At 40.3% G+C, this 27,454-nt stretch overlaps 2 protein-coding genes across 2 annotated transcripts in view; one reads left to right on the forward strand and one right to left on the reverse strand.

Moving 5' to 3' along the window:
- TAFA4 (TAFA chemokine like family member 4) overlaps positions 1-27,454 on the forward strand; it is a 129,273-nt gene that overhangs the window by 48,106 nt on the left and 53,713 nt on the right. The gene's annotated exons all lie outside the window — the stretch shown is intronic.
- Positions 2,451-2,810, reverse strand: LOC117200709 (small VCP/p97-interacting protein). The gene has a single exon (XM_033424795.2). It carries the CDS (start codon positions 2,788-2,790, stop codon positions 2,557-2,559), a length of 234 nt encoding a protein of 77 aa, XP_033280686.1. The 5' UTR covers positions 2,791-2,810; the 3' UTR covers positions 2,451-2,556.

Raw genomic sequence — 27,454 nt, forward strand, 5'->3', positions numbered from 1 at the left:
CGAGCTGATCTCCCTGTGCTATGCGGCTGCTTCCCACTAGCTATCTACCTTACATTTGGTAGTGTATATATGTCCATGCCTAGCGAAGGGGTGATCATTTTATTATTATTATTTTTTCTTATATAGGAAAATGTATATTTGTACCCTGTAAGGCAGTACAGCATTTATAACAAAACTATTAATTACATTCCAAATACAATCAGTGGAACAAAAGTATCACATACAGATGTTTTAAAAAACATGCAGCACGTTAGCAGAGGGGCTGTGTGGTAATATACAACTTTTTGTTACCACAGTAATAGTTTAATGATTAGAATGAAGAAGTAGTGATTTAAGAATTTTATATCTCAATATGATAGTTACATATAAGCATTTTACTGTTTGGTTTTATTTTAGTAATTTGGTTGAGGACTTTGGGTGACATATCAATCATTATAATGCTTTCCTATTTAAATTATGAATTATGGGAAACTGGCTCTAGGCTAAGGTTTCATCAGGAACTGATTCATAACTTTGAGGAAGATTCCTGGAATATGTTTATGTGTGTATACATTCTTTTTTAAGTAGTCACTTATTGGTTTCCTATCATGCATCCAGTCTCCCCTTTCCCTTCCCCTTCCTAATACTATTCCTAACATTGAGTATCACCCCTTAGCCCATGCAACCCATGTGGTTTTGAGGAAACATGATCGCACCCACGGAGGCAGGCCATGGTTGGCGGGAATGGCATATCCCACTGTTCCTAGAAAGCAGTTCATCAGCACAGCATTCTTGGTTCAACAGTAAATGAGCATGGTATTTGGATATAAACTACTATTAGAAATAGAGCATTATCCCCTAGATGTAAACCTTTTGTTTACACCAACCCAAGCTGTAATTCTCTAAGCTGTAATACAGATAAAATTGTTCTTTCCGTACTAAAACAGAAGCAAGAATGTGCACAGTTCTAGGATAGTATGCTCTGGTTCTATATCCATTCATCTATTAATGTTCCTTTTTTATTTCTGCCTTGGAAAAATTAATCATGTTCAAAAAGTCAAAAATTATATTTCTAAAATATAATTCAATGACTTCACTATCCTTTATGAGCAAACATACCACTAATTCTCTAAAACTTAAAATTGAACCTGTCTATAACTACATATCTTGCCTGGATAGTCACAGATATTTCATTCTGTAATAGAAGGAAGTGATTTTTCCAATGAGGAGTCAAGAGATCTATATTCTAGTTCAAACTGTTTAAAATTAACATATATAACATACTGCAACATAACACAAGATTTGTGGGAAGGATGAGCGAGATAGTGGTTCAGTTTCCTTTTTGTAAATCAAATGAGCTGGTCTATTTAATTGACAGTCCCTATTGTACTTGATATTTGGAAATTCTAATTTAGGGCTGAGACTGTGGCCTTGTCATCCAAAAGAGCAACCAAATTAAAAGACACAACAATTCTTCTATTTTAGCTCATTATATATTAAAAAACTCAAAAAAACAAATATGCTATAATACATGTTACAAATGAACAAAAATCTACAAAGTTTATGGCAATGTATCATATAGAATTACTTCGCAATATTTTTATGTTTAAAGTGGACCTTTTTAAATACAGTACTTATATATTTCTCTTTCATATATTCATACTTGCCTTGGCAATTTGACATCTATATAAATCTTATGATCATTCTTTAATAAATACAAAAGAATAAAAACACCTATGAAATTTGGACAAACACATTACCACTATACTTGGTTATGTTTAACCCATCCAGATTCTTAGTTTAACTCATTCAATTACTGCAAAGATCTTTATAGAGCTGAATCTGTTACTGTATAACAGTACATCACTGCCCTCTGATGGTACCACTAATATATAATTTTAAACTCAGCAAGCAAAAAAAAACCCAAAAAGTATTATAATGTAAAACACAGTATGTTAATTTTATAAGCGACAGAAGTAGAAAATAAGTTAGGGGAAATTCAATGTTTTTTACAAATACTAATTTCTTAGTAAGTTATAAAAATTTACAGTGTTCCTTCATGTAAGCCCTTCAACTGATATTTCAAGATTTTCCCTGATGATCAGTTTAAAGGCACTAAGTCCATAAGTTTAAGCAAAAGTCTTCACATATAATGAAATAAAGAGATATAAGGTTAATCGGCAAACTATAAATAGCTAGGTCATTTTGTAAAGGAGGGAAAATACAAGTGCAAACTTTAATATCTGAGATGTATGCAGAATTTTTCCATGCAATATATAAATATATATTCACTATTTAGGCCCATGTTTTAACTACTAAAGAACGGCAAATCACCCACTGTCTGCAGAAGAGCAAATGTAGGGAAAATAAGTATTTAATGAAAGGTCTGGCCATTTTCTAAGTCTAACAATCAAAAGCATTTTCAATATTCAATTTTGAAAAAGCACTGTATTTAAGAGCACTAAAATGACGAAGTCTGAATCTTCATTTATTCAAAGAGAAGAAATTAAATTGAGGATGTCCGGTTGCTTGCAGATACTAGTTATTGGCAGTAGACTCTTCCACTCGTGTTATGCTTTATGAAAGTGTCCACCTAAGGCCACCTTCTGGTGGGGGTCCAGATGCAGCCATTGCTTTTTCTATTTTTTCCTTTTTCTTTCTCTTTTCTTCCACAGACTGAACATTCAGAATGCCCCGAGATGCAGCCTCCTTCTGTCTTCTTTCTGCAGCCTCTGCAAGCTTTGCTCTTTTTTCTTCCAGGTCCGGTGAAGGAGGCGCGGCCTCCGCGGGACAGGGAAAACACAGCCCCATGGGGATCGTGGCTGGGGGGGTTCCCCTCCTGGGTCCACCCCAGACCAGGCCGTGCAAACTGCGCGATCAGACCCGAGTCCCAGTTCTATTGTTATTTTTCAAACTATAGACATGAAAGCGTTGGTTTTTGTTATTGCTGATGGAGTGTTTAGGGTAGACATCAGTTAAGGGAAACTTTTATTCAAAGTCACAAAAGAATTTAGAAAAAGTTGTTTCTCCAACCACATTAAATATTTAGATGCAATTTAAATAAAAAGGACTGTGGACTATTCATTCTTATTGGACTTATTTTTAGCAAAACTTTTTACTCTCACTTTTTTTCTTATTAGTTATTCATTTTATACATATTAGTGTATATGTGTCAGTCCCAATCTCCCAGTTCATCTGACCACCACCACCGCCCCTGCCACGTTCCCGCCGTGGTGTCCATACGTTTGTTCTCTACATCTGTGTCTCTCTTTCTGCCCTGCAAACTGGTTCATCTGTACCATTTTTCTAGATTCCACATATATGCATTAATATACGATATTTCTTTTTCTCTTTCTGATTTACTTCACTCTGTAGGACAATCTCCAGGCCCATCCACGTCTCTATAAATGATCCAATTTCATTCCTTTTTATGGCTGAGTAATATTCCATTGTATATATATGTACCACATCTTCTTTATCCATTCGTCTGTCAGTGGGCATTTAGGTTGCTTCCATGACCCGGCTATTGTGAATAGTGCTGCAGTGAACATTGGGGGTGCATGTGTCTTTTTGCATTATGGTTTTCTCTGGGTATATGCCCAGTAGTGGGATTGCTGGGTCATATGATAATTCTATTTTTAGCTTTTTAAGGAACCTCCACAGTGTTTTCCATAGTGGCTGTATCAATTTACATCCCCACCAACAGTGCAAGAGGGTTCCCTTTTCTCCACACCCTGTCCAGCATTTGTTGTTTGTAGATTTTCTGATGATGCCCATTCTAACTGGTGTGAGGTGATACCTCATTGTAGTTTTGATTTGCATTTCCCTAATGATTAGTGATGTTGAGCATCCTTTCATGTGTTTGTTGGCCATCTGTATATCTTCTTTGGAGAAATGTCTATTTAGGTCTTCTGCCCATTTTTGGATTGGGTTGTTTGTTTTCTTGATATTGAGCTGCATAAGCTGCTTGTATATTTTAGAGATTAATCCTTTGTCAGTTGCTTCATTTGCAAATATTTTCTCCCATTCCGAGGGTTGTATTTTCGTCTTGTTTATGGTTTCCTTTGCTGTGCAAAAGCTTTTAAGTTTCATTAAGTTTCATTCCCATTTGTTTATTTCTGTTTTTATTTCCATTTCTGTAGGAGGTGGGTCAAAAAGGATCTTGCTGTGATTTATGTCATAGAGTGTTCTGTCTATGTTTTCCTCTAAGAGTTTTATAGCGTCTGGCCTTACATTTAGGTCTTTAATGCATTTTGAGTTAATTTTTTTGTGTGGCATTAGGGAGTGTTCTAATTTCATTCTTTTATATGTAGCTGTCCAGTTTTCCCAGCACCACTTATTGAAGAGACTGTCTTTTCTCCATTGTGTATCCTTGCCTCCTTTGTCATAGATTAGTTGACCATAGGTGCGTGGGTTTATCTCTGGGCTTTCTATCCTGTTCCTTTGATCCATATTTCTGTTTTTGCACCAGTACCATATTGTCTTGATTACTGTAGCTTTGTAGTATAGTCTGAAGTCAGGGAGTCTGATTCCTCCAGCTCTGTTTTTTTTCCCTCAAGACTGCTTTGGATATTAGGGGTCTTTGTGTCTCCATACAAATTTTAAGATTTTTGTTCTAGTTCTGTAAAAAAATGCCATTGGTAATTTGATAGGTGTTGCATTGAATCTGTAGATTGCTTTGGGTAGTATAGTCATTTTCACAATATTGATTCTTCCAATCCAAGAACATAGTATATCTCTCCATCTGTTTGTGTCATCTTTGATTTCTTTCATCAGTGTCTTATAGTTTTCTGAGTACAGGTCTTTGACCTTCTTAGGTAGGTTTATTCCTAGGTATTTTATTATTTTTGTTGCAATGGTGAAGGGATTGTTTCCTTAATTTCTCTTTCTGATCTTTTGTTGTTAGTGTATAGGAATGCAGGAGATTTCTGTGCATTAATTTTGTATCCTGCAACTTTACCAAATTCATTGATTAGCTCTAGTAATTTTCTGGGGGCATTTTTAGGATTCTCTCTGTATAGTATGTCATCTGCAAGCAGAGACAGTTTTACATCTTGGTTTCCCATTTGTATTCCTTTTATTTCTTTTTCTTCTCTGATTGCTGTGGTTAGGACTTCCAAAACTGTGTTGAATAATAGTGGTGAGAGTGGACATCCTTGTCTTGTTCCTGATCTTAGAGGAAATGCTTTCAGTTTTTCACCATTGAGAATGTTTGCTGTGGGTTTGTCGTATATGGCCTTTATTATGTTGAGGTAGGTTCCCTCTATGCCCACTTTCTGGAGAGTTTTTATCATAAATGGGTGTTGAATTTTGTCAAAAGCTTTTTCTGCATCTATTGTGATGATCATATGGTTTTTCTTCTTTAATTTGTTAATATGGTGGATCACATTGATTCATTTGTGTATATTGAAGAATCCTTGCATCCCTGGGATAAATCCCACTTGATCATGGTGTATGATCCTTTTAATGTGTTGTTGGATTCTGTTTGCTAGTATTTTTTTTGAGGATTTTTGCATCTATATTCATCAGTGATATTGGTCTGTAATTTTCTTTTTTTGTAGTATCTTTGTCTGGTTTTGGTATCAGGGTGATGATGGCCTCTTAGAATGAGTTTGGGAGTGTTTCTTCCTCTGAAGTTTTTTGTAAGAGTTTGGGAAGGATGGGTGTTAGCTCTTCTCTAAATGTTTGATAGAATTCACCTGTGAAGCCATCTGTCCTAGACTTTGGTTTGTTGGAAGATGTTTAATCACAGTTTCAATTTCAATGCTTGTGATTGGTCTGTTCATATTTTCTGTTTCTTCCTGGTTCAGTCTTGGAAGGTTATACCTTTCCAAGAATTTGTCCATTTCTTCCAGGTTGTCTATTTTATTGGCATAGAGTTGCTTATAGTAGTCTCTTATGATGCTTTGTATTTCTGTGGTGTCCATTGTAACTTCTCCTTTTTCATTTCTAATTGTATTGATTTGAGTCCTCTCCCTCTTTTTCTTGACGTATCTAACTAAAGGTTTATCAATTCTGTTTATCTTCTCAAAGAACCAACTTTTAGTTTTATTGATCTTTGTTATTGTTTTGTTTGTTTCTATTTCTTTATTATGCTCCTTTATAGTGTCTTTCCTTCAGCTAACTTTGGGTTTTGTTTGTTCTTCTTTCTCTGGTTCCTTTAGGTGTAAGGTTAGATTGTTTATTTGAGACGTTTCTTGAGGTAGGATTGTATTGCTATAAACTTCCCTCTTAGAACTGCTTTTGCTGCATTCCATAGGTTTTGGATCGTCGTTCTCATTTTCATTTGTCTGTAGGTAGTTTTTGATTTTCTCTTTGATTTCTTCAGTGATCTCGGTTATTTAGTAACATATTGTTTAGCCTCCATGTGTTTGTGTTTTTTACGTTTTTTTCCTTTTAATTGAATTCTAATCTCATAGTGTTGTGGTCAGAAAAGATGCTTGATATGATTTCAGTTTTCTTAAATTTACTGATGCTTGATTTGTGACCCAAGATGTGATCTATCCTGGAGAATGACCATGTGCACTTGAGAAGAAAGTGTAATCTGCTGTTTTTGGATGCAATGTCCTATAAGTATCAATTAAATCTACCTGGTCTGTTGTGTCATTTAAAGCTTGTGTTTACTTATTAATTTTCTGTCTGGATGATCTGTCCATTGGTGTAAGTGAGGTGTTAAAATCCCCCACTATTTTTGTGTTACTCTCGATTTCCTCTTTTATAGCTGTTAGCAGTTGTTTTGTGTATTGTGGTGCTCCTATGTTGGGTGCATATATATTTATAATTGTTATATCTTCTTCTTGGGTTGATCCCTTGATCATTATGTAGTGTCCTTCCTTGTGTCTTGTAACATTCTTTATTTTAAAGTCTATTTTAACTGATGTGAGTATTGCTACTCCAGCTTTCTTTTGATTTCCAGTTTTCATGGAATATCTTTTTCTATTCCCTCACTTTCAGTCTGTATGTGTCTGAAGTGGGTCTCTTGTAGACAGCATATAGATGAGTCTTCTTTTTGTATCCATTCAGCAATCCTGTGTCTTTTGGTTGGAGCATGTAATCCAGTCACGTTTAAGGTAATTATCGATATGTACCTATTACCATTTTTTTAATTGTTATGGGTTTGTTTTTGTAGGTCCTTTTCTTCTCTTGTGTTTCCCACTTAGAGAAGTTCCTTTAGCATTTGTTGTAGAGCTGGTTTGGTGGTGCTGAATTCTCTTAGCTTTTGCTTGTCTGTAAAGGTTTTGATTTCTCCGTTGGATCTGAATGAGATCCTTACTGGGTAGAGTAATCTTGATTGTAGCTTCTACCATTTCATTACTTTAAATATGTCCTGCCACACCCTTCTGGCTTGCAGAGTTTCTGCTGAGAAGTCAGCTGTTAACCTTGTGAGAATTCCCTAGTATGTTATTTGTCGTTTTTCCCTTGCTGTTTTCAATAATTTTTCTTTGTCTTTAATTTTTGTCAGTTTGATTACTATGTGTTTCAGTGTGTTTCTCCTTGGGTTTATCCTGTATGGGACTCTCTGCATTTCCTGGACTTGGGTGGCTATTTCCTTTCCCATGTTAGGGAAGTTTTCAACTATAATCTCTTCAAATATTTTCTTGGGTCCATTCCTCTCTCTCTCTTCTCCTTCTGGGACTTCTATAATGCAAATGTTGTTGTGTTTAATGTTATCCCAGAGGTCTCTTAGGCTGTCTTCATTTGTTTTCATTCTTTTTCCTTTATTCTATTCCACAATGGTGAATTCCACCATTCTGTCTTCCAGGTCACTTATCCTTTCTTCTGCCTCAGTTATTATGCTATTGATTCCTTGTAGTGTAGTTTTCATTTCAGTTATTGTATTGTTCGTCTCTGTTTGTTTGTTCTTTACTTCTGCTAGGTGTTTGTTCTTTAATTCTTCTAGGTCTTTGTTAAACATTTCTTGCATCTTCTCGATCTTTGCCAACTTTTCTTTTTCCAAGGTCCTGGATCATCTTCACTATCATTATTCTGAGTTCTTTTTCTGGAAGGTTGCCCACCTCCACTTCATTTAGTTGTTTTTCTGGGGTTTTATCTTGTTCCTTCATCTGGTACATAGTCCTCTTCCTTTTCATTTTGTCTGTCTTTCTGTGAATGTGCTTTTTGTTCTACAGGCTGCAGGATTGTAGTTCTTCTGGCTTCTGCTGTCTGCCTTGTTGTGGATGAGGCTATCTAAGAGGCTTGTGCAAGCTTCTGGATGGGAGGGACTGGTGGTGGGTAGAGCTGACTGTTGCTCTGGTGGGCAGAGCTCAGTAAAACTTTAATCTGCTTGTCTGCTGATGGGTGGGGCTGGGTTCCCTCCCTGTTGGTTGTTTGGCCTGAGGCAACCCAGAACTGGAGCCTACCCGGCTCTTTGGTGGGGCTAATGGCAGACTCTAGGAGGGCTCACGCCAAGTAGTACTTCCCAGAAATTCTGCTGCCTGTGTCCTTGTCCCTGCGGTGAGCCACAACCACCCCCTGCGTCTGCAGGAGACCTTTGAACACTATCAGGTAGGTCTGGTTCAGTGTCCTTTGAGGTCACTGCTCCTTCCCCTGGATCCCGATGCACACACTACTTTGTGTGTGCCCTCCAAGAGTGGAGTCTCTGTTTCCCCCAGTCCTAAGTTCTGCAATCCAATCCCGCTAGCCTTCAAAGTCTGATTTTCTAAGAATTCCTCCTCCCATTGCCAGACCCCCAGGTTGGGAAGCCAGATGTGGGGCTCAGAACCTTCACTCCAGTGGATGCACTTCTGTGGTATAAGTGTTCTCCAGTCTGTGAGTCACCCACGTAGCATTTATGGGATTTGACTTTATTGTGATTGCACCCCTCCGACCATCTCATTGTGGCTTCTCCTTTGTCTTTGGATGTGGGGTATCTTTTTTGGTCAGTTCTAGTGTCTTCCTGTCGATGACTGTTCAGCTGTTAATTTTGATTCCAGTGCTCTTGCAAGAGGGAGTGAGCGCATGTCCTTCTACTCCACCATGTTGAACCAATCTTTACTCTCATTTTTATTCCCAAGTACCTGAATGCTTCAGATATTCAAAATAATCATTACATTGGCACTGTTATTGGGGCTTCTTAGACAAGACATGGTACTATAAATCTGGGTGCCACATTTCATACGAAGTTGGATTTCAGTCGTGGAAAATTCTAGACTCTGTCTCTACGTACATCTGCTGAATCTGTGATTATTCTATGGTCTTTTGAGAAGAGCTGACTTCCTGTAAAATAGAAATCTTCTGAAATAATACAAGACCTGTTATTTATTCTCACACCTGTTTGCTCTAATATTACTGAGTAAGAAAGAGGTTGGAGTAGAAAAGTATTGAGTCTTCAGAAGGAAGGTGGGTTTTCCTTATTCTTGAGTCTCTGCAGACTATACTGTATCTCCTCTTCTCCTTCGTTTCCAGGTGATGCTCTTCTATAGGGATTCTACCCTCAAATTCAGCTGAACATTTACACAAGGCTCACTTATTTTACTTTACTTTACTTTACATTTTATTTATTTTATTTTATTTCATTTCATTTTAATCATACCACCCTCTGAATTAGCCTTCTTATCCCTTTTTATGGGTGAGAAAACTTGAGATTGTGGTTATACAGGTAGTGGCAGAGCTGATCCCCAAACCTCGGCCTTCTTCTTCCAGGTCCAGTGGTCTGTTCCTGTCTCACCTCCTCTCTTCAGCCCAAATAAAACTCTTCCCTGAGCTATGCCATGATTTCAAGCCAACAGCCATGACTCACCTGCAAAACCCTCTTTGTTCTGCCGAGCTCCCTGCCTGTTCCAAAGGAAGGTCCTGCTGGTTTGATTTATTCTCTTATTAAAAGCCCCTTCGTGATGCTGACCTGTAGCCTGGGACACTGACTGCGTCCCTCCCTGTCAAATAGTCACGTTTGCACGAGTTGATTTCTGCTTATCCCTCTCCCATCCCTTATGTTATAAACAATTTATGAGCAGGGATGAACACCTTTCTGTGTCCCCAGTAGAATCCAATATAAAGTCTTGCACCAGAGAGTGGAGACGGTCATTGAATTGACCTGAGACTCCCTGCAGAAGGCCTTACAGATACTGAAAGTCATTCCCTTCAACGGTTGCATTTTATGAGTTAGGAGGACCAAGTTCATCAAAGGATAAAGACGTTGCTAAGTGAGCCTCTCCTTTTTGCTTCCCCCCATGCTGAAGTATGTGCAGTAAGATAATGGATGAGTAAAAGTAAAATTCAGGGACAGATGGGGGGACATGTCAGTGAAAGTACCAGCCCCCCGAGAGCCATGAAAGAAAGCATTAAACTTCGCATCCAAGTGTAAACGAGAGTTGGTCTAGAGAGTATGGGACAGCAAGCCTGGAGGGTAAAGGATAAGGGAACCTGGATATAAACATCTGATACACAGAAGGCACCCCAAAATGTCTGGTGTCTAAGAGGACTGGTTCTTGTTTCTGCCCCTTGCTGGCCATATGAGTTTGAACTCTGAACTTAAAATCTCAGCCTTCTCATCTGTTACACTGAAGACGATACTTTCAAACTCATTGGATTGTTATGCCACGTAAAGCGTGGCTGGAAGGAAGTAGGGCCAGGTTGGTAGGTAGAATAATAGTTCCCCAAAGAGATCCACTTCCTGATCCCTGGAACCGGTGTGAATGTTCTTTTACATGGGAAAAGGGACTTTGCAGATGAGATTAAATTAAGGATTTTGGGGTGGGGAGATTGTCTTGGGTGATTTGGCTGGCCCAGTGTAGTCACGAGAGTCCTTGTGAGTGAAAGAGGGAAGTGGGAGTGTCAGAGTCAGGAGCTGGGAGGACAGAAGCAGAGGCTGGAGTGAAGTGACTGCCGGCTGTGAAGATGGAGCGGGCGGTGAGCCAAGCAACGTGGGCCGCTCACAGAGTTTCTAAGCTTTAGGTTCTCATTGGTACTCACGTACTGTCACTGTACTGCACCTATTTTGGTTCTTTTTCTGAGCCATGGACCCCTTTGGCAGTGCCTTATGTAGTCTATGGACTGTTCTCATAACTCTCTTTTTAATTCATAAACTCAGTACTATGACCCAGAAATTCCATTATATTGAATTACACTTAGCAAATACTAAAAACCCCCAAATGTTGCGTTACAGTAATGTTTGAACCTTAGTAACACAGTAAAAAAGATCTTGTGGCAGGCCTTAAATCTACTGTACTTTAGAAGTTGTAATGAGCATACATGATATTTCAACGCATCTCCAAAAACTGAAATGTGAGATGAAAATATTCATGATATCTTTTGGTGATAAAACCGCAGGTACTGCTGATACTGTTGCATTTCATTGCCTCATCATTGGAGGAACTGGTAGATTTCAATTTGAGCTTATGGAATGAAAATGTAATTTTTCCCCATCCTGGTTCAGTTGCCGTGTCTTCCAACTCCATTTCTGACTGTGGACCCCCTTGGGGCATGAATCCCTGGGAAGGGCATTTTGGAAAGACCACAAGGCAGTATAGTGAAACTTCGAGATCTTAATACTTATATCAAGAGTCAGTGTGTGTATTCTGTAAATCCTTGAGGATCGAAGGGACTGTAGGTCTATTAGGACAAGGATATGACTGCTCTGTTTCATTTGGAAAAGGGCAAGGGCTTTCTTGTACCAATTGAATTTTACTTGGGTGTCATGGTTTGAAACGTTATTTATAAAGCTAACTTACCAGGAGAGAAGACCTATCCAATAAACAGTAAGATAGGGTAGTGAGAGTGAAATTAATTCCATGTTAGCAAAGCATTAAACACAATGAAAGGAATGAATAGTGTTATAAGAATTTCAGTGCAGTTGCCTCTTAGAGGCAATTTTGGTTAAATAACAGTGGCCAGGAAAATTTTCTTGACCAAGGATGAGTAAGAAGGTCCATTAAATTGTGCTGACCATTGTCACTGCGCAGTATCCACAGGTGAGCTTCAACCAGAGTTCCTAAGACGAACTCATTAGCTAGCATATCAGGTAGCTTATTTGGTGAGAGTTTTAGGCTTAGATAGGGCACATGGCTTTGCACATAGTAGGCATGCTCGTGGTTGTCAAATTCGTTTGACTCAAGAACATTTTACACCATATTCACTACCTGGATGACATTTTTTGGAAAGCCAATATTTGTTTTCACTGCATAATTTAGAAAGCTATGGTAGCCCCAAGTAAACACGTAGCTTTTCAAAGCTGTCCACACCTGCCATGTAACAGGAGCGAGCATGATACATTTTTATTTTGTTAACATGAGGCTCAATAGGTTTGCAGAATTAATACCAGTAGAGCTTTTCTGCAGGCGGTTTCCATTGCAGATTTACTGGAGGAAGGACTCGCAAATGTCTTTGTAAGTGATGGATTTGACAGCCGTGTCTCGAAATAGAAGACAGAGCTCTTAGTTACTTACCATGGTTTAAATAGTCAATATTTTCTCATTCGTCTTTCGGATAAAAAGTTACATAGGGACAAAACACCCCAATGAAGCATAGCTACTGGGAATGTGCCCTCGTGGATTCACTGTTTGTGGCAAGGTTTAAAACCGAGTGGCAGTGGGGTTTATTGTGAGGAGTGTTGCCTGAAGAGCTCACATAATTCACAATGCACAATGCATCTGAGACTGATTTTCTTCTGGGGGAAAAAAAAAAAAATCAAATGGCGTTGTCTTCATGGTCCGTAAATCTACAGCCATCATATCTTATTGTTGCTTTGATACTGTGTTTATTTCCTCAGTATTATCTCTAATAGCTCAGAATTTGTACTTAAATTAACAGCATGGTATATGTTGGCAGTGGTTCAAAAGCTATTGATTTTTGGCCGCGTTCTTCAGCATCACTGAATGTATGGATGACATTCTTATAGATGAAAACAATGTAACTTGTAAGTATTAACTGTTAAAACAACAGCCATGAAAGCTGGTAAAATAATTTGCAGAATTGGTTTCCACAGTGCTAACAAAGTCTGTGTATCTGCATACCAGCTAAATTGGCACCTTCATATGGTGTAGCACAAACTGTTTATAGTTTCCATGGCTCAACAACTTTGAAATGAAATTCATCACCTTTTGTTTAACTGTGAAGGATTAACTTTGTACATATAGTGAAACTTTAATAATATTTCATATCATATCTTACTATATCAAATTTGTATATTTCAGAACTGCCAAAAAGAAGCAACCAAATTATGTTGGCCACAAGTTATATTTCTAGATAAATAACTCTAAACTCCGTACTGTCATAATGAACTTTAAATCCATGTCCAGATTATTTTGTTGTACTAGAATTTCATTGCATTGGTAAACTGAGTTCACAAACTGGCAATCCAAAAGAGACGCTGTTGGCTGTGATTCATACTGATCCACTGTACTTTCAGCGTTTTGATTGTACTTTAAAATGTTCACATCCACTGCGATCATCATATTAGAACAGAATACGGGCATACCTCAGGGATAATGTAGGTTTGGTTCCAGACCACCGCAATAAAGAAAATATTGCAATAAAGCGAGTCACACTAATGTTTTGCTTTCCCAGCACATATAAAAGTTATGTTTACACCGTACTGTAGTCTGTTAAGTGGCAGAACAGACAGTTATCCAGCAACCCACGTGCAGCATCGTGGTGGACCATGGTCTTGGTCAGCAGAGCAATTGTGAATAAATCAGTTTGCCCAGGACCGAATGATGGACCAGGGATTTTGGGTTCTCATTATTTCCCCAATCAAATCAGTTCCTCCTTTTCCCATTTGGAGGACTGAGTGTGAGAAGGCAGTAGTTTCAAACCAATTCTGCAGCAACACAGGGAGAGGGGTACTGCCCTCTGTAAACTATTCGTCTCTGCATTTCTCATTATCTAGCATAGCACATAATAGGCATTAACAAATAGATGGATGGATCTCATGTGTATTTATTTATTGAAGCCTGATAACTACAAAATATTATGGCTGTAGCTGCCATAGATATAAAGTGAGCTACCTTCATAATTCATCAGTGAAGGGAATTTTCAATAAAGATCTCTTTGGGCGGCATTTCAGGTACTCAGTTAGGCAGACAGGAACAAGGGGAAAAAAATCGCAGTGCCTAGAGAAGGGTGGAAAGTTACACTTAAGCTGGAGCAAAGCATCCGATTAGAGTCCTCCTTTGCAATGTACAGCTCTTCATCGTACTAGTAAGCTTCGATTTTGACAGCAAGTTTCCAAAGAAGCAAGCAGTCGAAGTTCTGTTTCAAGTTCTATGTTGCGAAAATGTAATTTAATTGAAAGAAAGGCTAACTTCGTCCCCACGGAGCCTTTCAAAAATGGGGCTGCTCTATGCACTACCGCTGTGTGGGAAAGCTAGGTGGTGTCTCAGATGTTCTCCTACGCGTAGAAATCATACTGTAGGGGGAAGGCTTCGCATTCTTCTGTAGGTGTCAGACGGTTTTCTCTGTGCTCTGTGTAGTTCAGCACTGTTGTGTTCTGGTTGCTCTTCAATGCAGAACTCTTCTAGGGCTTACATATTTATGATAACTTCAAGCCATGTGTTCCTCAGCTACTATCAGAATGAAGAAGAATTTTCGACTTCAGCAGAGCCATACTCATCATGCCACAACACATTGCACAGTATCCATCTTCCCGTGTACTAGATTTTGTTGTTCTAAACTCACACTGAGTTATGACTTGCTGCTTTGTTTTGGGGAATTATCCTTCCTGCCACCAAAAAAAAAAAAAAAAAAAAAAATCAACATGCTGCCTTTTCTTTCTGGGCCAACGTTCCGGGCTCTGAATAGGACACAGATTCATTTTGACCTTCTGATTTAGCATGTAAATTAGGATACTTGAAGCAGAAGGCTCCGTATTTTCTTCCAGTTCCTGTGTGATGCCAACAGATTGGTGTGAATCAAAATGGAATGCGTAGAAGCAGATACCATTTATAAAATGTCAGTTAGAGGAGGCTAAACTGCATATAAAAGTTAGCTAACTGGTGATATCAATTAGAATAGCTTTCCGTGTTGCTTAATACCATTATTATCATTTTGCAATAGAGTAAAAATATAACGTAATCCCTACCCTGTTAGTTCGAAAAATCTTGTGAACCTGCGTGTGTGTCAGTATTCCTTAACTGTATTTACCTGCAGAAAACCCTGAAGCTCCCGGTGGCTGGTTTGCATCTTATACACACCATTGATTTCTGGGCTCCAGGAAAAAAAATACTACATGGATTTTATGTAAAGAATCTGAATGATTAAGGGAACACTTCAAATTCCACGGTTTTTCCCCCCACCTATGAACAGGCTTTCTTAATTATCTAGATTAGAGGTTGGCAAAGTATGGCCCTTGCGCTAACTCTGGCCCACTACCCCTTTCTGTATGGTCTGTGAGCTAAGAATATTCTTTACATTTTTAAATGGTCATATTTCAAATGATTATTTAGGCATTGATATAATAGCCTTGATTCTCCTTCTTGGCTCTCAAAGCCTAACATATTAACTGTTTGGTCTCTTAAGAAAAAGTTTGCCAACCTGTGATCTAGACTGTGGTGATAAAACTCTGCCTAATTGCATTGCCATGATGGATACGTAGCAGGTAAAAAATGCCTTTCTGGGCCACGTTCATGCTGCCGTCAACAGATAACTGTAGTAAGCAAAGCACCACTGCAGTTGGTGTTGTGAGTGGAGAAACTTTATAAACTAAGAAGGTTCTTAATTCCAGCTTTTCACATAAGCCACTGAACAGCCATCAGTGGAAAAGAGATGAGAGTGGTCCTCAACCTGAACCTGCATATTCCCCCCAAAGGCTGCCACAAAATCCACAGGGATTAGGGCTCATTCAGAGCCACAAGGGATGGTCAGTTAGGCAAAGACAGAATGAAACAGGGATACATCAGCAAAATGGTAATTTTTGCTAATATTTTGGCCAGTGAGGATATGGGTGTGAATTTCACTTAGAAATCTACATGCCAGCGACAATAACTGAAAACAGTATTTATTAAATCTCCTAACTCCGTAAAAGTAAAACTCATGACCTTGGAAGGTAGGGGAGTAACCTTTCCTGGATTGTAAATCCAGAGCAGATCTGGCTGTGAGACTCTGGGGTCTTGAGGTCATGCAAGTTAATGGGGGGCTCTTTCGTACCAGGCAGCAGTGGCCATTTGAAACCTGCAAGCCCTATTAGCTCTGCACCTGTCGAAGGGGTGGCACCTGCTCTCTTCCCCTCAATACTTGCCACACGCCCATGGCTTTGGACAAAGCTGACGTCCCATCATTTTGATCTCATGAGTTTGTCCTGTCCTTAGCCTTATTTTCAGTTCCACATCTCGTTAATAACGATCGCAACTCATTTCTTCACGTGCTTCAGTTCTCATTAAATTTGTGGAAGATGCGCCTGGCAGAACTTGCTTTTCTTTCTCCCTTTAAGCTGTGATGAATCTTTCAAACAGGCCTTAATGAAATTCTTCAGAATCAGCCTTTGCGTCCTGGTGCCAGGCCCTGGAGAACTCAAAGCACCTGTGGAGCAAACCTGTTCCAGAGATGAATGTGAACCGGGAGGCCGAGAACTCACACTTCCTGAGCTTGGCGGGTTGCTTAGACGCTCCCCGACTCACTTTTTTCCATATAAGCCAAACTGGATTTTCACAAAATCCATGCCATGCTTCCATTTGTTTAAAAGTTTGATTCTGTAAGTGACACTGAGATAGAGTGTGTCTAAGAAAATGGGCTTTATACCACAAACTTAAGTGCCTAAAACAACACAAGTGTATCATTTTATAGTTCTAGAGGTGAGAAGTCCTAAAATCAAGGTGTCGCAGGGCTGGTTCCTTCTGGATGCTCTGGGGGGAGAATTTATTTCTTTGCCCTTTCCAGCTGCTAGAGGCTATCCTCATTCCTTGGTGTGTGTCCTCCCATCATTTTGCCTTTTCTCTCTCTGCTTCCCTTGTCACATTGCCCTGTCTCTGACTCTGAGGCTCCTGCCTCCCTCTTACAAGGACCCTTGTGATTACCAGAAGAATCCAGAACAATGTTCCCATTTCAAGATCATTAACTTAGTCACACTTGCAAAGTCCCTTTGCCAGGTTCTGAGAATTAGGACGTGGACATCTTGGGGGGTTGGGCGGGGCAGGGAGAGGGATGGCTTTGTTCTGTCCACCACATACTCCTAACATGTCTCTGTTCAAAAACCCTTCGATAGTTCCCTGTAGCCCAGAGAGTAAACTATTTTCAAGATGCATCTTTCTTTTAAAAATAAAACAAAGACTGCAAGAAAACTGGTTATCAGGAAACTCAGTGACATGTTCAAACTTAATTGTAATAACCATGTGGAAATTTAAATTTGCATATTTTATTATTTTCCTTGGTCCTATTTTATTTTGTGTAACTTAATTTTACTAGTTCTGCTTTTCTGGAAAGAGGTTGATGATTTTATTCTTGTAAATGAATAAGTTTACAGTTTTCTATCTTTCTATCTAAGGAAAAACCCAGTTCTTCCCTATTACGTCTTTCTTTCCTGTGTGTCTCCTTTACCTTCAAGAGAATGTTTCACTTCTGACACTTCTGGTCACCAAATGTGTGGAGGTTTTTTCCCCACATCGAGCAATTCTCTCTGACACCAGCTGGGTGTCCTACAATTTAATGCAATTCTTTTCTTTAAGTTTTATTTTTATTGGAGTATAGTTGACTTACAATGTTGTGTTAGTTTCAGGTGTACACCTAGGTCCACGTGAATGATTTTTTCTGGGTATACGCGAGGAGTGTGATATACAGATCATGTGGTCGTTCTATTTTCAGTTATTTAAGGAGACTCCATACTGTTCTCCATCGTGGCTGTAATCAATTGACATTCCCAGAAACAGCGTCGGAGGGTTCCCTTTCTCCATGGCTTCTCCCACGTTTATTGTTTGTAGTCTTTTTGATGATGGCCATTCTGACTGGTGAGAGGTGATACCTCGTTGTAGGTTTGATTTGGAGTTCTCTAATAATTAGCGATAGGGAGCAGCTTTTCATGTGCTTTAAAAAACAAAACAAAACAGTGTGCATTAAATTTACCTCTTGAAATTGGCTTCTTTTTTTTTTAACATCTTTATTGGGGTATAATTGCTTTACAATGGTGTGTTAGTTTCTGCTTTATAACAAAGTGAATCAGTTATACATATACATATGTTCCCATATCTCTTCCCTCTTGCATCTCCCTCCCTCCCACCCCTCCAGGCGGTCACAAAGCACCGAGCCCGAGCCCGATATCCCTGTGCCATGCGGCTGCTTCCCACTAGCTATCTACCTTACGTTTGTTAGTGTATATATGTCCAAGACTCTCTCTCGCCCTGTCACAGCTCACCCTTCCCCCTCCCCATATCCTCAAGTCCGTTTCTTGAAGGCCTGCCCTGTTTTGAATTCTTTTTCGATTACCTACCCCAGGACTTTTCTTGAAGGCAGGTGTTCTTCACAGCCCCGCAGGCCTTGCGAATATGAAGTGTCCATAAGCACCTGTTGTAAAGTTGTTGTTATGGGAAATGTCCACAAGGGGACGGCATTTCCTCATGCCCCACTAGGGTTACGCCTGCAACCAGAGCCTTAGAGAAAGTCTTGTCCTTGGGTCGTAGATTTGAGTGGAATGTGTCAGAAGAAACACCCCAGGCCTTGTGTCTCCTTACTTCTTCCCCCTTACCCTTCACCCTGGCAGGCAATTCCCAAGCCCTGCCAAAACCGCTATGCTGAGCTTGCCGTCGTACTTAGGTGGGGAAGACTCCGAGGAAGGAGGCTGCCCGTGGGAACCCCACCACCAGGAGACTTGGAGACCAGGGGACCTTTCAGAGCCCTTCCAGACCAGAGGGTCCACCGTCCTTTCTGTGCCCTAGGCTTGCTTTAGCTGTAGGAGGGCCCGCCTGCATCTGGAGATTGTGGTCCCATCCGCAGGGGACCAGGCACTCCAGGTCCAAAGGGGGCTCATTTGCAGGCACATCCTCCCCAGCTCCCTCTGCCCCATGACAGTCCAGCCTTGGAACCCAAGGCTGCTCCGGCTCCTGGGATGTGACACCAGCCCAGGTCAACGAGACCTGAGGGGGATACTGTAGGCCTTCCTTCCCCGCTCCCTCCCTTTCTTTTAAAATTTTTCTTCTTATTTTTATTGGAATATAATTGATTTACAGTGTTGTGTTTGTTTGGGGTGTACAGCAACCTGATTCAGTTATACATATACATATCTCTATTCTTTTTCAGATTCTTTTCCCATATAGGTTATTACCGAGTGTTGAGTAGAGTTCCCTGTGCTATGCAGTAGGTGCTTGTTGATTATCTATTTTATATATAGTAGTGTGTATATGAAATTAATGCCATTCTGACACAGTTTTCCCAGAGGTATGGTCAGACCTCACCAGTTAAGGGCTCAGCCCCACAAGACTGCCCCCTGGCTGCCCCCATGCACACCTCAGACATCAGTTGCAAGCCCAGGTTATTTTGACTAACTGGCAAGAGATTGGAGGTTCTAACAGCCCTCTCCTCGGGTTCAATTCATTTGCTAGAACAGCTCTCAGAACTCAGAGAAACACTTAACTACATTTATTAGTTTGTTAAAGGGTATGATGAAGGATGCAGATGAACATTCAGGTGGAAGAGATGTGTAAGGTTAGGGTTGGGTACGGGGCAGGGTCAGTGCTTCCTTGCCCTCTCCCAGCTGCTCCCAGCCCCTCCACATGTTCAACCAAGAAGCTCTCTGAACCCCATCCTTTGGGGTTCTTATGGAGGCTTCATTATGTAGCCATGATTGATTAAATCACTGGCCATTGGTGATTGAACTCGATCTCCAGCCCTTCTCCCCTCTTCAGAGGTTAGGGGATGTGACTGGAAATTCTGACCCTCTGATCATAGGGTTGGCTCCACTAGCAACCAGTTCCATCCTATGTACAGTCCACAGGTCACCTTATTAGCATAATAAAGGACACCTTTATCACTCTCAGCACTTAGGAAATTCCAAAGGTTTGGAGAGACCAAACCTATATTTCTTATGATAAATCACAATATCACCTTTCTGTATATAGATTTTAAAAATACTGAGTAGCACCCCTATTTTCTTTTTGGAAGTAGTAAGGTATTGGAACCCTACAATCAGGCCTTTGCTCCTCTCTAGTTTGGCCAAAAAAAAAAAATTTTTTTTTTTCAGCTCCATCCCCTAGTCACCAGCCTATAAATCTGCAAGCAGCATGTGGTTTCTTTAGGGTATGGAGGTTTTGTAAATTTGTTCATATAATTCCTTGTTTTATTTAGGTCTCTTTCCAAGTGGCAGAAGCTCATCCAGTTTGTCTTGAGCAAAAGGGGCACATGGTGGCTCTTGTGAAGGCAGAGTCTGCTGTGTTTAGAGCTCGATTGAGCTTCAAACAATCGCTCCAAGATGCAGTTTTTCTCTGCTTTTTGCCTCTGCTTTCTTCTGGATTTTATTTTTATTTTTAGGGTCCATGTGGTGGCAAGATAGTAGCTCAATCCTTACATCCATTCCAGTTTCATTGTCATGGGATGGAGCAATATACTTGTTAGTTGGGTATAAGACTGGGTTAGCTCTAACTGGGCCTGCTTGGGTAGACTTGAACTCATCACTAAACCAATTATTGTTTTTGTTTTTTTGTTTTTTTAATGTTACTGAAGTATAGTTGATTTACAATGTTGTGTTAATTTCTGCTGTACAGTAAAGTGATTCAATTATACATATATACTTTTTCATATTCTTTTCCATTATGGTTTATCACAGGATACTGCATAGAGTTCCCTGTGCTATACAGTAAGACCTTATTGTTTACTAAACCAATTATTGTGACACGGGGGGCAAATGCAAGGCACTGACATCTTAGGTTTGGGTCATAGGATCTGTAACTGGAGCTGGAAGGTAGGGCCCCGCCTGAATCATGAGATTGAAAATAGGGAAGGCCTTTTACTGAAGGAGAAACAGGCTCTTACTAGCGTTGAAGGCAGTGGATGCTGAGTGGCCCCAAATTAACAGCTGTTGGAATTGGCCCATCTAGAATGCTTTCTGCCTTCTCTGTTATTAGTATCTGCACCTGTTCTTTAACGTCTAGCTAAAACTTTACCTCTTCTCAGAGTCCTTCCTGCAGGACTCCCAGCACAAAATGATCTGATTATTTATGAGTCTATCCATTCATTTAACAAACATCTAAAGTATGTTCATCTCTCAGACCCTGTGTGCTGAGCACAGAAATGCTGATTATTTCCTCTGAGGGACTTACTATGTAGTGGAGGTGACTGGCATTTCACAGGTAATTATAGGTGTGATGAGTGTTACAGCAGGAGAAGGGGTGGGAGAATTTAACAGGAACGTTTAGTCTGCGGGATCTGAGAGGGCTTCGGTGAGGAGGTGTTATTTAACGTGGATCCCAGAATTACCTAGAGGCAGATGAGGATTGTTTAGGATAAGGGGAATGGACTGTTGTAGGTGGGAGGAAGTAGAAAGGCCCAGAAACTGTCATACACCAAGGGTCTCAAACTCCTCTGTCTGGGAGGATGAATCATTGAAAGAAGCCGGCCAGGATGAGGATAATGCATGTTGGCAGGGTTGTGAGTCAAAAGGCTATTTCAAGTCGCTTTGTCCTCTCAGCTCTAGTCCAGGTTGCCAGATCTTCTGTTTCTGAAGAGTTTTTATTTCACATTTGCCAATTCGAAAATTTTGGCAATGGATTAAAATTTTAAAGACACTGTATGGGCAAAATAAAATTCTGCGGGCTAAAGTGGTCCTTTGTCTAGGTTTGCTACCTCTGCTGCACGTGAATCTGTTCAGGGAGTTAAAACTTGTAATCTCTGGACTCCACTCCCAAGAAGTTCTAACTTGAGATCGCTGGGATGAAGCTTTGTTTTCCCAATTTTTAACCGGTGTTCCTTCCATGAGATTCTTTTGCCAATGTTTTTAAGCCCATGCTTTGAGAAACACCATTAAAGGAAATGAAAGAAATTTAACAGGACTAGACTGTAGAACTTGGGAAGGAAAGAGAAGCAAAGTCTCGTCCTACAGACCTTATAGGATATGGCGTGTGAGGTTTGGATTTTATCCGGAATTTAATGGGAAACCATTGAAAGTTTTAAGGAGAAAAGAGTGTTTTGCCAGAGTGGGCTTGATACTGGCTCATGAAAGCTGATTGTTCCTTTTTCAAAGTTTCTGCAAGCAACTGGTTAAACCATTGGTAGCTTGAAATCTGCCATGGTGGGACTGTTTACACTGTGGAAATTGGCAAATGCCACAAGTCACTCTTCCTACCCTTGAGAGGGTTGTTAAATACTTACCATACACCATTGAGTGTGTTCATCAAATTTCTATGTTTGTATTTATATGTACGTATGTATATTATATATATATTTATTTTTAAAGATGGCACTTAAAAATTATTTATTTATTTGGTTACACTGGGTCTTAGTTGCAGCTTGCCAGCTTCTTTTTTTTTTTTTTTTTTTTTTTTTTTTGCGGTACGCGGGCCTCTCACTGTTGTGGCCTCTCCCGTGGCGGAGCACAGGCTCCGGACGCGCGGGCTCAGCAGCCATGGCTCACGGGCCTAGCCGCTCCGCGGCATATGGGATCTTCCCGGACCGGGGCACGAACCCGTGTCCCCTGCATCGTCAGGCAGACTCTCAACCACTGCGCCACCAGGGAAGCCCCTCGCCAGCTTCTCAGTTGTGGCTTTCCAGCTCCTTAGCTGTGGTATGTGGGCTCCTTAGTTGTGGCAGGCAGTCTCCTTAATTGTGGCTCTCGGGCTCCTTAGTTGTGGCATGCGAACTCCCAGTTAAGGCATGCATGTGGGATCTAGTTCCCTGACCAGGGATTTGAACCCAGGCTCCCTGCATTGGGAGCACAGAGTCTTAACCACTGCTCCCCCAGAGAAGTCCCTATATATATTTAATATATAAAAATATATTTAATATATAAAAATGTATTCATATAGTACATACATTTTATATACATATATATATACATATACATGTAGACTCACATGTATATAATTTCAAAGATCCGTCTGGCTGCATTGTGGCGAGTGGATTGGCGAGGGCAAGATGGAAGATGTAATAGTCTAGGTGAGAAATTACGATGGCAGAGGAAAGAGATGAGTAACTCGATGTATAAGCTTTTGCCTCAAAACTTACGGCTTAAAACGTGAGCATTTATTCAGCTCACACTTCTGGACAGTTCTCTCGGTTTGTGACAAGCCATTGGTTTGACTGGGTTTACTTGTCTGAGATCACTTGGAAGGTCAGCTAGGGGCTGACTGGTCAGGATGGCTCCACTTACTTGTCTGAGGTTGGGTGGCTGCTGGCTGGGTGAGGGGGTGAGGGGACCACGTGTCTCTTGTCATCCAGAATTATCCAGGGCTTGTTCACAGGGCAGCGAGTTAAAAGAACAGCAAGAAGGCAAGTCTTTAACACGCAAGTGCTTTTTCACTGTTTGCTGATGTCGTATTGGCCAAAGCAAGTCACAAGTCTAACCCTGATTCAGGTGTGGAAAAAGACTCCAGCTCTTGATGGGAGAAGTTACCAAGTCACATTGCAAGGGCACAGATGAAAGGAGGGGAGGAATTTGTGGCCAAGTTGGCAATCCACCATGATGGATTTATGAGGTAGGAGACAGGGTTGTCAGGACACTGGTGACTGAATGTGGGAGGTGAGGGAGAAGTAAGAGTGAGGCACCATTAGTTAACTTGTGTGTTCATGTCATCTGCTCCCGACCAGAATATGCATATAGGACAGAGAGCATTATAAAGTGTAAGAAACTATTGCCCAACACCTTGAACGGTGATTTCTACCTCTTAGGCACGTATTTGCTGTCTAATTAAGTAAAATCATCCTCTTCTCAATTTTGTCACCTGCCTGAGTTTGATCAAGTCATAGCACCAGTTTTGCTACACATGGAATCTTACTTCATGTTCTTCATTTCCTTACAAATAAACCTTGCTCAGAACTTTGCTGTTCCAGAAAGTCCTACCTGAAAAATAACATCTACACACCCTGGTTCTTCCTGCCGTGATGCATTTGATAGTCATGCACGTTGAGATCTCGCTCTTTGGCCTCGGTCCTTTGTGTGTGTACGTGTATAGGTCAAGATGATTTGTAATTCTACTAACAATATACAGTGATGTGATGTCCACTGTTATATTTATCCAGTGAATGGAGTAGAGAAGCTTGTGTGCTCCATGGGGATGGGATCTCTTCCACTCAGAGCTATATCCCTGGTGCTTGCACCGTGTTGGATACACGGTGGCCTTCAAATACGTATTCGTTGAAAGAGGGAGCCCTTGGGATTTATTCTGTAGGTCATGGACTCATATATCTGACTTTCTTCTCTAAACAAGACATGTGGAAGCACATCAGAAAACTAGCTTCCTTTCAAAGGCTATTTCCTTTGCTCCTCTAATTCCTCAGGAATTTCCATATCTGGAGAAACACTTCTGCCAGAAAAGTGTGTTTTATGCTTATTCTTTCTGTAACCTTCAGTTCTTGTCCAAGTCACAATAAAAATCGAAGTATGTTTTTGAGTGCTAGTAAAGCACTTATAGCACTCTGAATTTAATTTTTCAAAATTAATTGTGATTTCCCTATTGAAGCATAAACCTGATTCAAAAGCACAGGCTTAGTTTAGGCTGTATAACTCTTGGTAGCCTATGTTTTTTCATCTGCATCAACACTTGGTTCTACAGTAGCTGTATTTTTTTTTTCTCTCTTTGTCTTTGATGCGGTCAATTCCTACTGCTCCTTGCCTTAGTGGGGTTAAGTGGATGATCATTAAAAAAAATAAAAAAAGAATCAGAGTCGTTCAGCCACATTCAATAAAGGGGTTACAGCATGCTTTCTGAGGGGTGGAGTGTATGTGTGTGTGTGTATATATATATATATATCTATATATATCCCCACCCCTTGATTCCAAATGATTAACAAAGACATCTTCTTGGCTCTCAGTTACACTTATAACTTCAGGTAGGCCTAAGCCGTTCACTAAGATCAATACATAATGCGGAATATTGAAAGAAATGTGAAGAAAGGAGGGAGCCATGGAAAGCAGGGAGAAGTGATAAGGAAATGTAAGGAGATGGAAGAGCAGACCAGTGGTCCATCGGGGGAGGAAGATAAAGTCATCTGAAGGCCAGAGCTGTCCCTGTTATTTTTATTTAATTGCAAGGATCTTTAAAGTTACCTGTGTTACTTTATAATAATGCAGCATGTATTTAACATGAGTCAAATACAGTGATCTTTATACACCCTATAGCTTTTCAAAGTACAAGGTAAGAAAGGAAGACAGCCAGGGTGAAGACAGACCTCCCCGTGTTAGTGATTAGTTCTCCAGGCAGGGGTAAATCGAAGGGGAAAAAATGACACAAAGCGGGGCTTCCCTGGTGGCGCAGTGGTTGAGAGGCTGTCTGCCGATGCAGCAGACACGGGTTCGTGCCCTGGTCTGGGAAGATCCCACATGCTGCGGAGCAGCTGGGCCCGTGAGCCATGGCCGCTGAGCTTGCGCGTCCGGAGCCTGTGCTCCGCCACGGGAGAGGCCACAACAGTGAGAGGCCCGCGTACCGCAAAAAAAAAAAAAAAAAAAGACACAAAGCAACTGGTGCCGTCTTTCCTTAGCTTGTATTCATGGACAGTGACTCCTTATAACGTGAAGTCTGTATTCTCATCAATGGCAAAATCCATTGTCATGTGCCTACCAATGTTTAGTAAAAGATCCTAGAACTTTCAAGAGCACCTTTTATTCCAAAGAGAGGAGTTTGAAAAAATAACGGGTTGCACAGATCAGGATCCTAGCAGCATCTCAGGGAATAAGAGGTGTTTATGTCCCATTGATTGGGACAACCTGCCCACTTTTATTTAGTTTTTAAAGTTTTTTTTTTTTGGTCGCGCCACGCGGCTTGCGGGATCTTAGTTCCCCAACCAGGGATCGAACCCAGGCCCCCTGCTTTTGTGGAAGCACTGACTCCCAACCACTGGACCACCAGGGAATTCCCTGCCCACTTTTAAATGACTCATCGGGGACAGGGTGTAAGTGGAGCAGCTTCACCATTCCAGTGTCTTGACTTTTTTTTTTTTTTTTTTTTGATTATGCCGTTAAATACAGTGAGGCTACCTCTTGAGGTATTATGTAGATTGGCAGGTAAAGATGGCATTTTCTGAATTTCACTTTATCTGATTTGGAATCCCACTTTATGTGCTTACATTTGATTCATTGTTATAGAGTGAATTAAACTTGCATACGAGGTGGAGTTTTTAAAATCCATAACTCAGGCACAGCAATAAAAATGGCAGCTCCCTTTTTTAAAAAACTGGCTCAAAGTCTCACTCATTCCTTTTGCAAAAGATCGTAATTGTTACTCTCCGTGAAGTTCAGCTAACTGTTGCAGGAGAGCACTGGTTCATGCTAAATGTTTTTAATGTTCTCTTGCTCAAAATTAAAATGCCTTTTTTGCCATTTAGCTTTCTGACTAATCATTGCCTAAATGGCTGTTGGATTTCCAAATTGGGCTGCCTGTCTCTGAACTATCAAATAGGATTGCTTATCTGAAAGGGTTTGCTGCAAACCCAAACCCTGAAACGAATTACAAGCAGGCAATTAAAACAGAGGGCGTTTTTCAGTAGAGCAGTGATCATCTGAGTGCACTTATTGGGCCTGTATTCTCTTAATTATGCAGTCTGTTTAGTGGAATTTAAAAACAATAGTCCAGTCTCCTTTTCTGTTTAGCAAATGTTGGGGTCATGCCCACGGACTATTTTCTTTTTTCTGGATTTTTCAAACGATCTCATTCGAAGATCTGTCTCCCAGTGGAGGTTTTGGATAAGTCAGCTTCTACTTCCCTGACATCAGAGAGCGATTAACTGCCTGTATTTGCTTGCCAAACTTGAGATGCTTTGCGAGGTCCAGAAAAATAAAAGCAGAAATATAGGGAAAATGTAATCCCACTATTAAGAGACAGTATAACCCATTGATCTCACAGAAGTAGTAGCACAGCTGTACAGGGATAATGAAGAGACTGAGGAGGCTTTGTACCTGTGTGTAGATGGCCATCAATTTAATAGAAATATGAAAGTATCAAACTCATTTTAGTGTTTGAGATTCTGCTCGAATTTAAGATGAAAGGTCTGAGTTTCATTAGGAATGGAAGCAAAGTTGTATCTTCAGAACACATTTTGTTCATTATAAATGGTATTTCTTTTAATCCAGTTAATTTGAAAACATTTTAGATGAAAATTATTGCTTCGTGAAGAACAACGATTATAAAATGACATGGGCAACTTTAGAGCATTTTAGGAACCTAGAAGATTTTCATTAACCGAAATCAGGGCAAGAGACAGCATAAATCAATCTGGTTTTTTTTCCTGAAATTTTGAAAGCTTTGCAGGGATTATCTTTGGGGTATGAGTGCATCGTATTTTGAATTTCAAAGAAAGAATGTTATCTCACTGTTAGAAAAAGCCCTTCATTCCATTGTCTTTTGTAGACGTTTGCAAAGTTTGCTGCATGCTAGGATCATCAGGGAAGTTTTTAAAAATCCTGATGCTCCGG

Source organism: Orcinus orca, chromosome 10 (genome assembly GCF_937001465.1).
Source record: "Orcinus orca chromosome 10, mOrcOrc1.1, whole genome shotgun sequence".
Taxonomy (NCBI): domain Eukaryota; kingdom Metazoa; phylum Chordata; class Mammalia; order Artiodactyla; family Delphinidae; genus Orcinus; species Orcinus orca.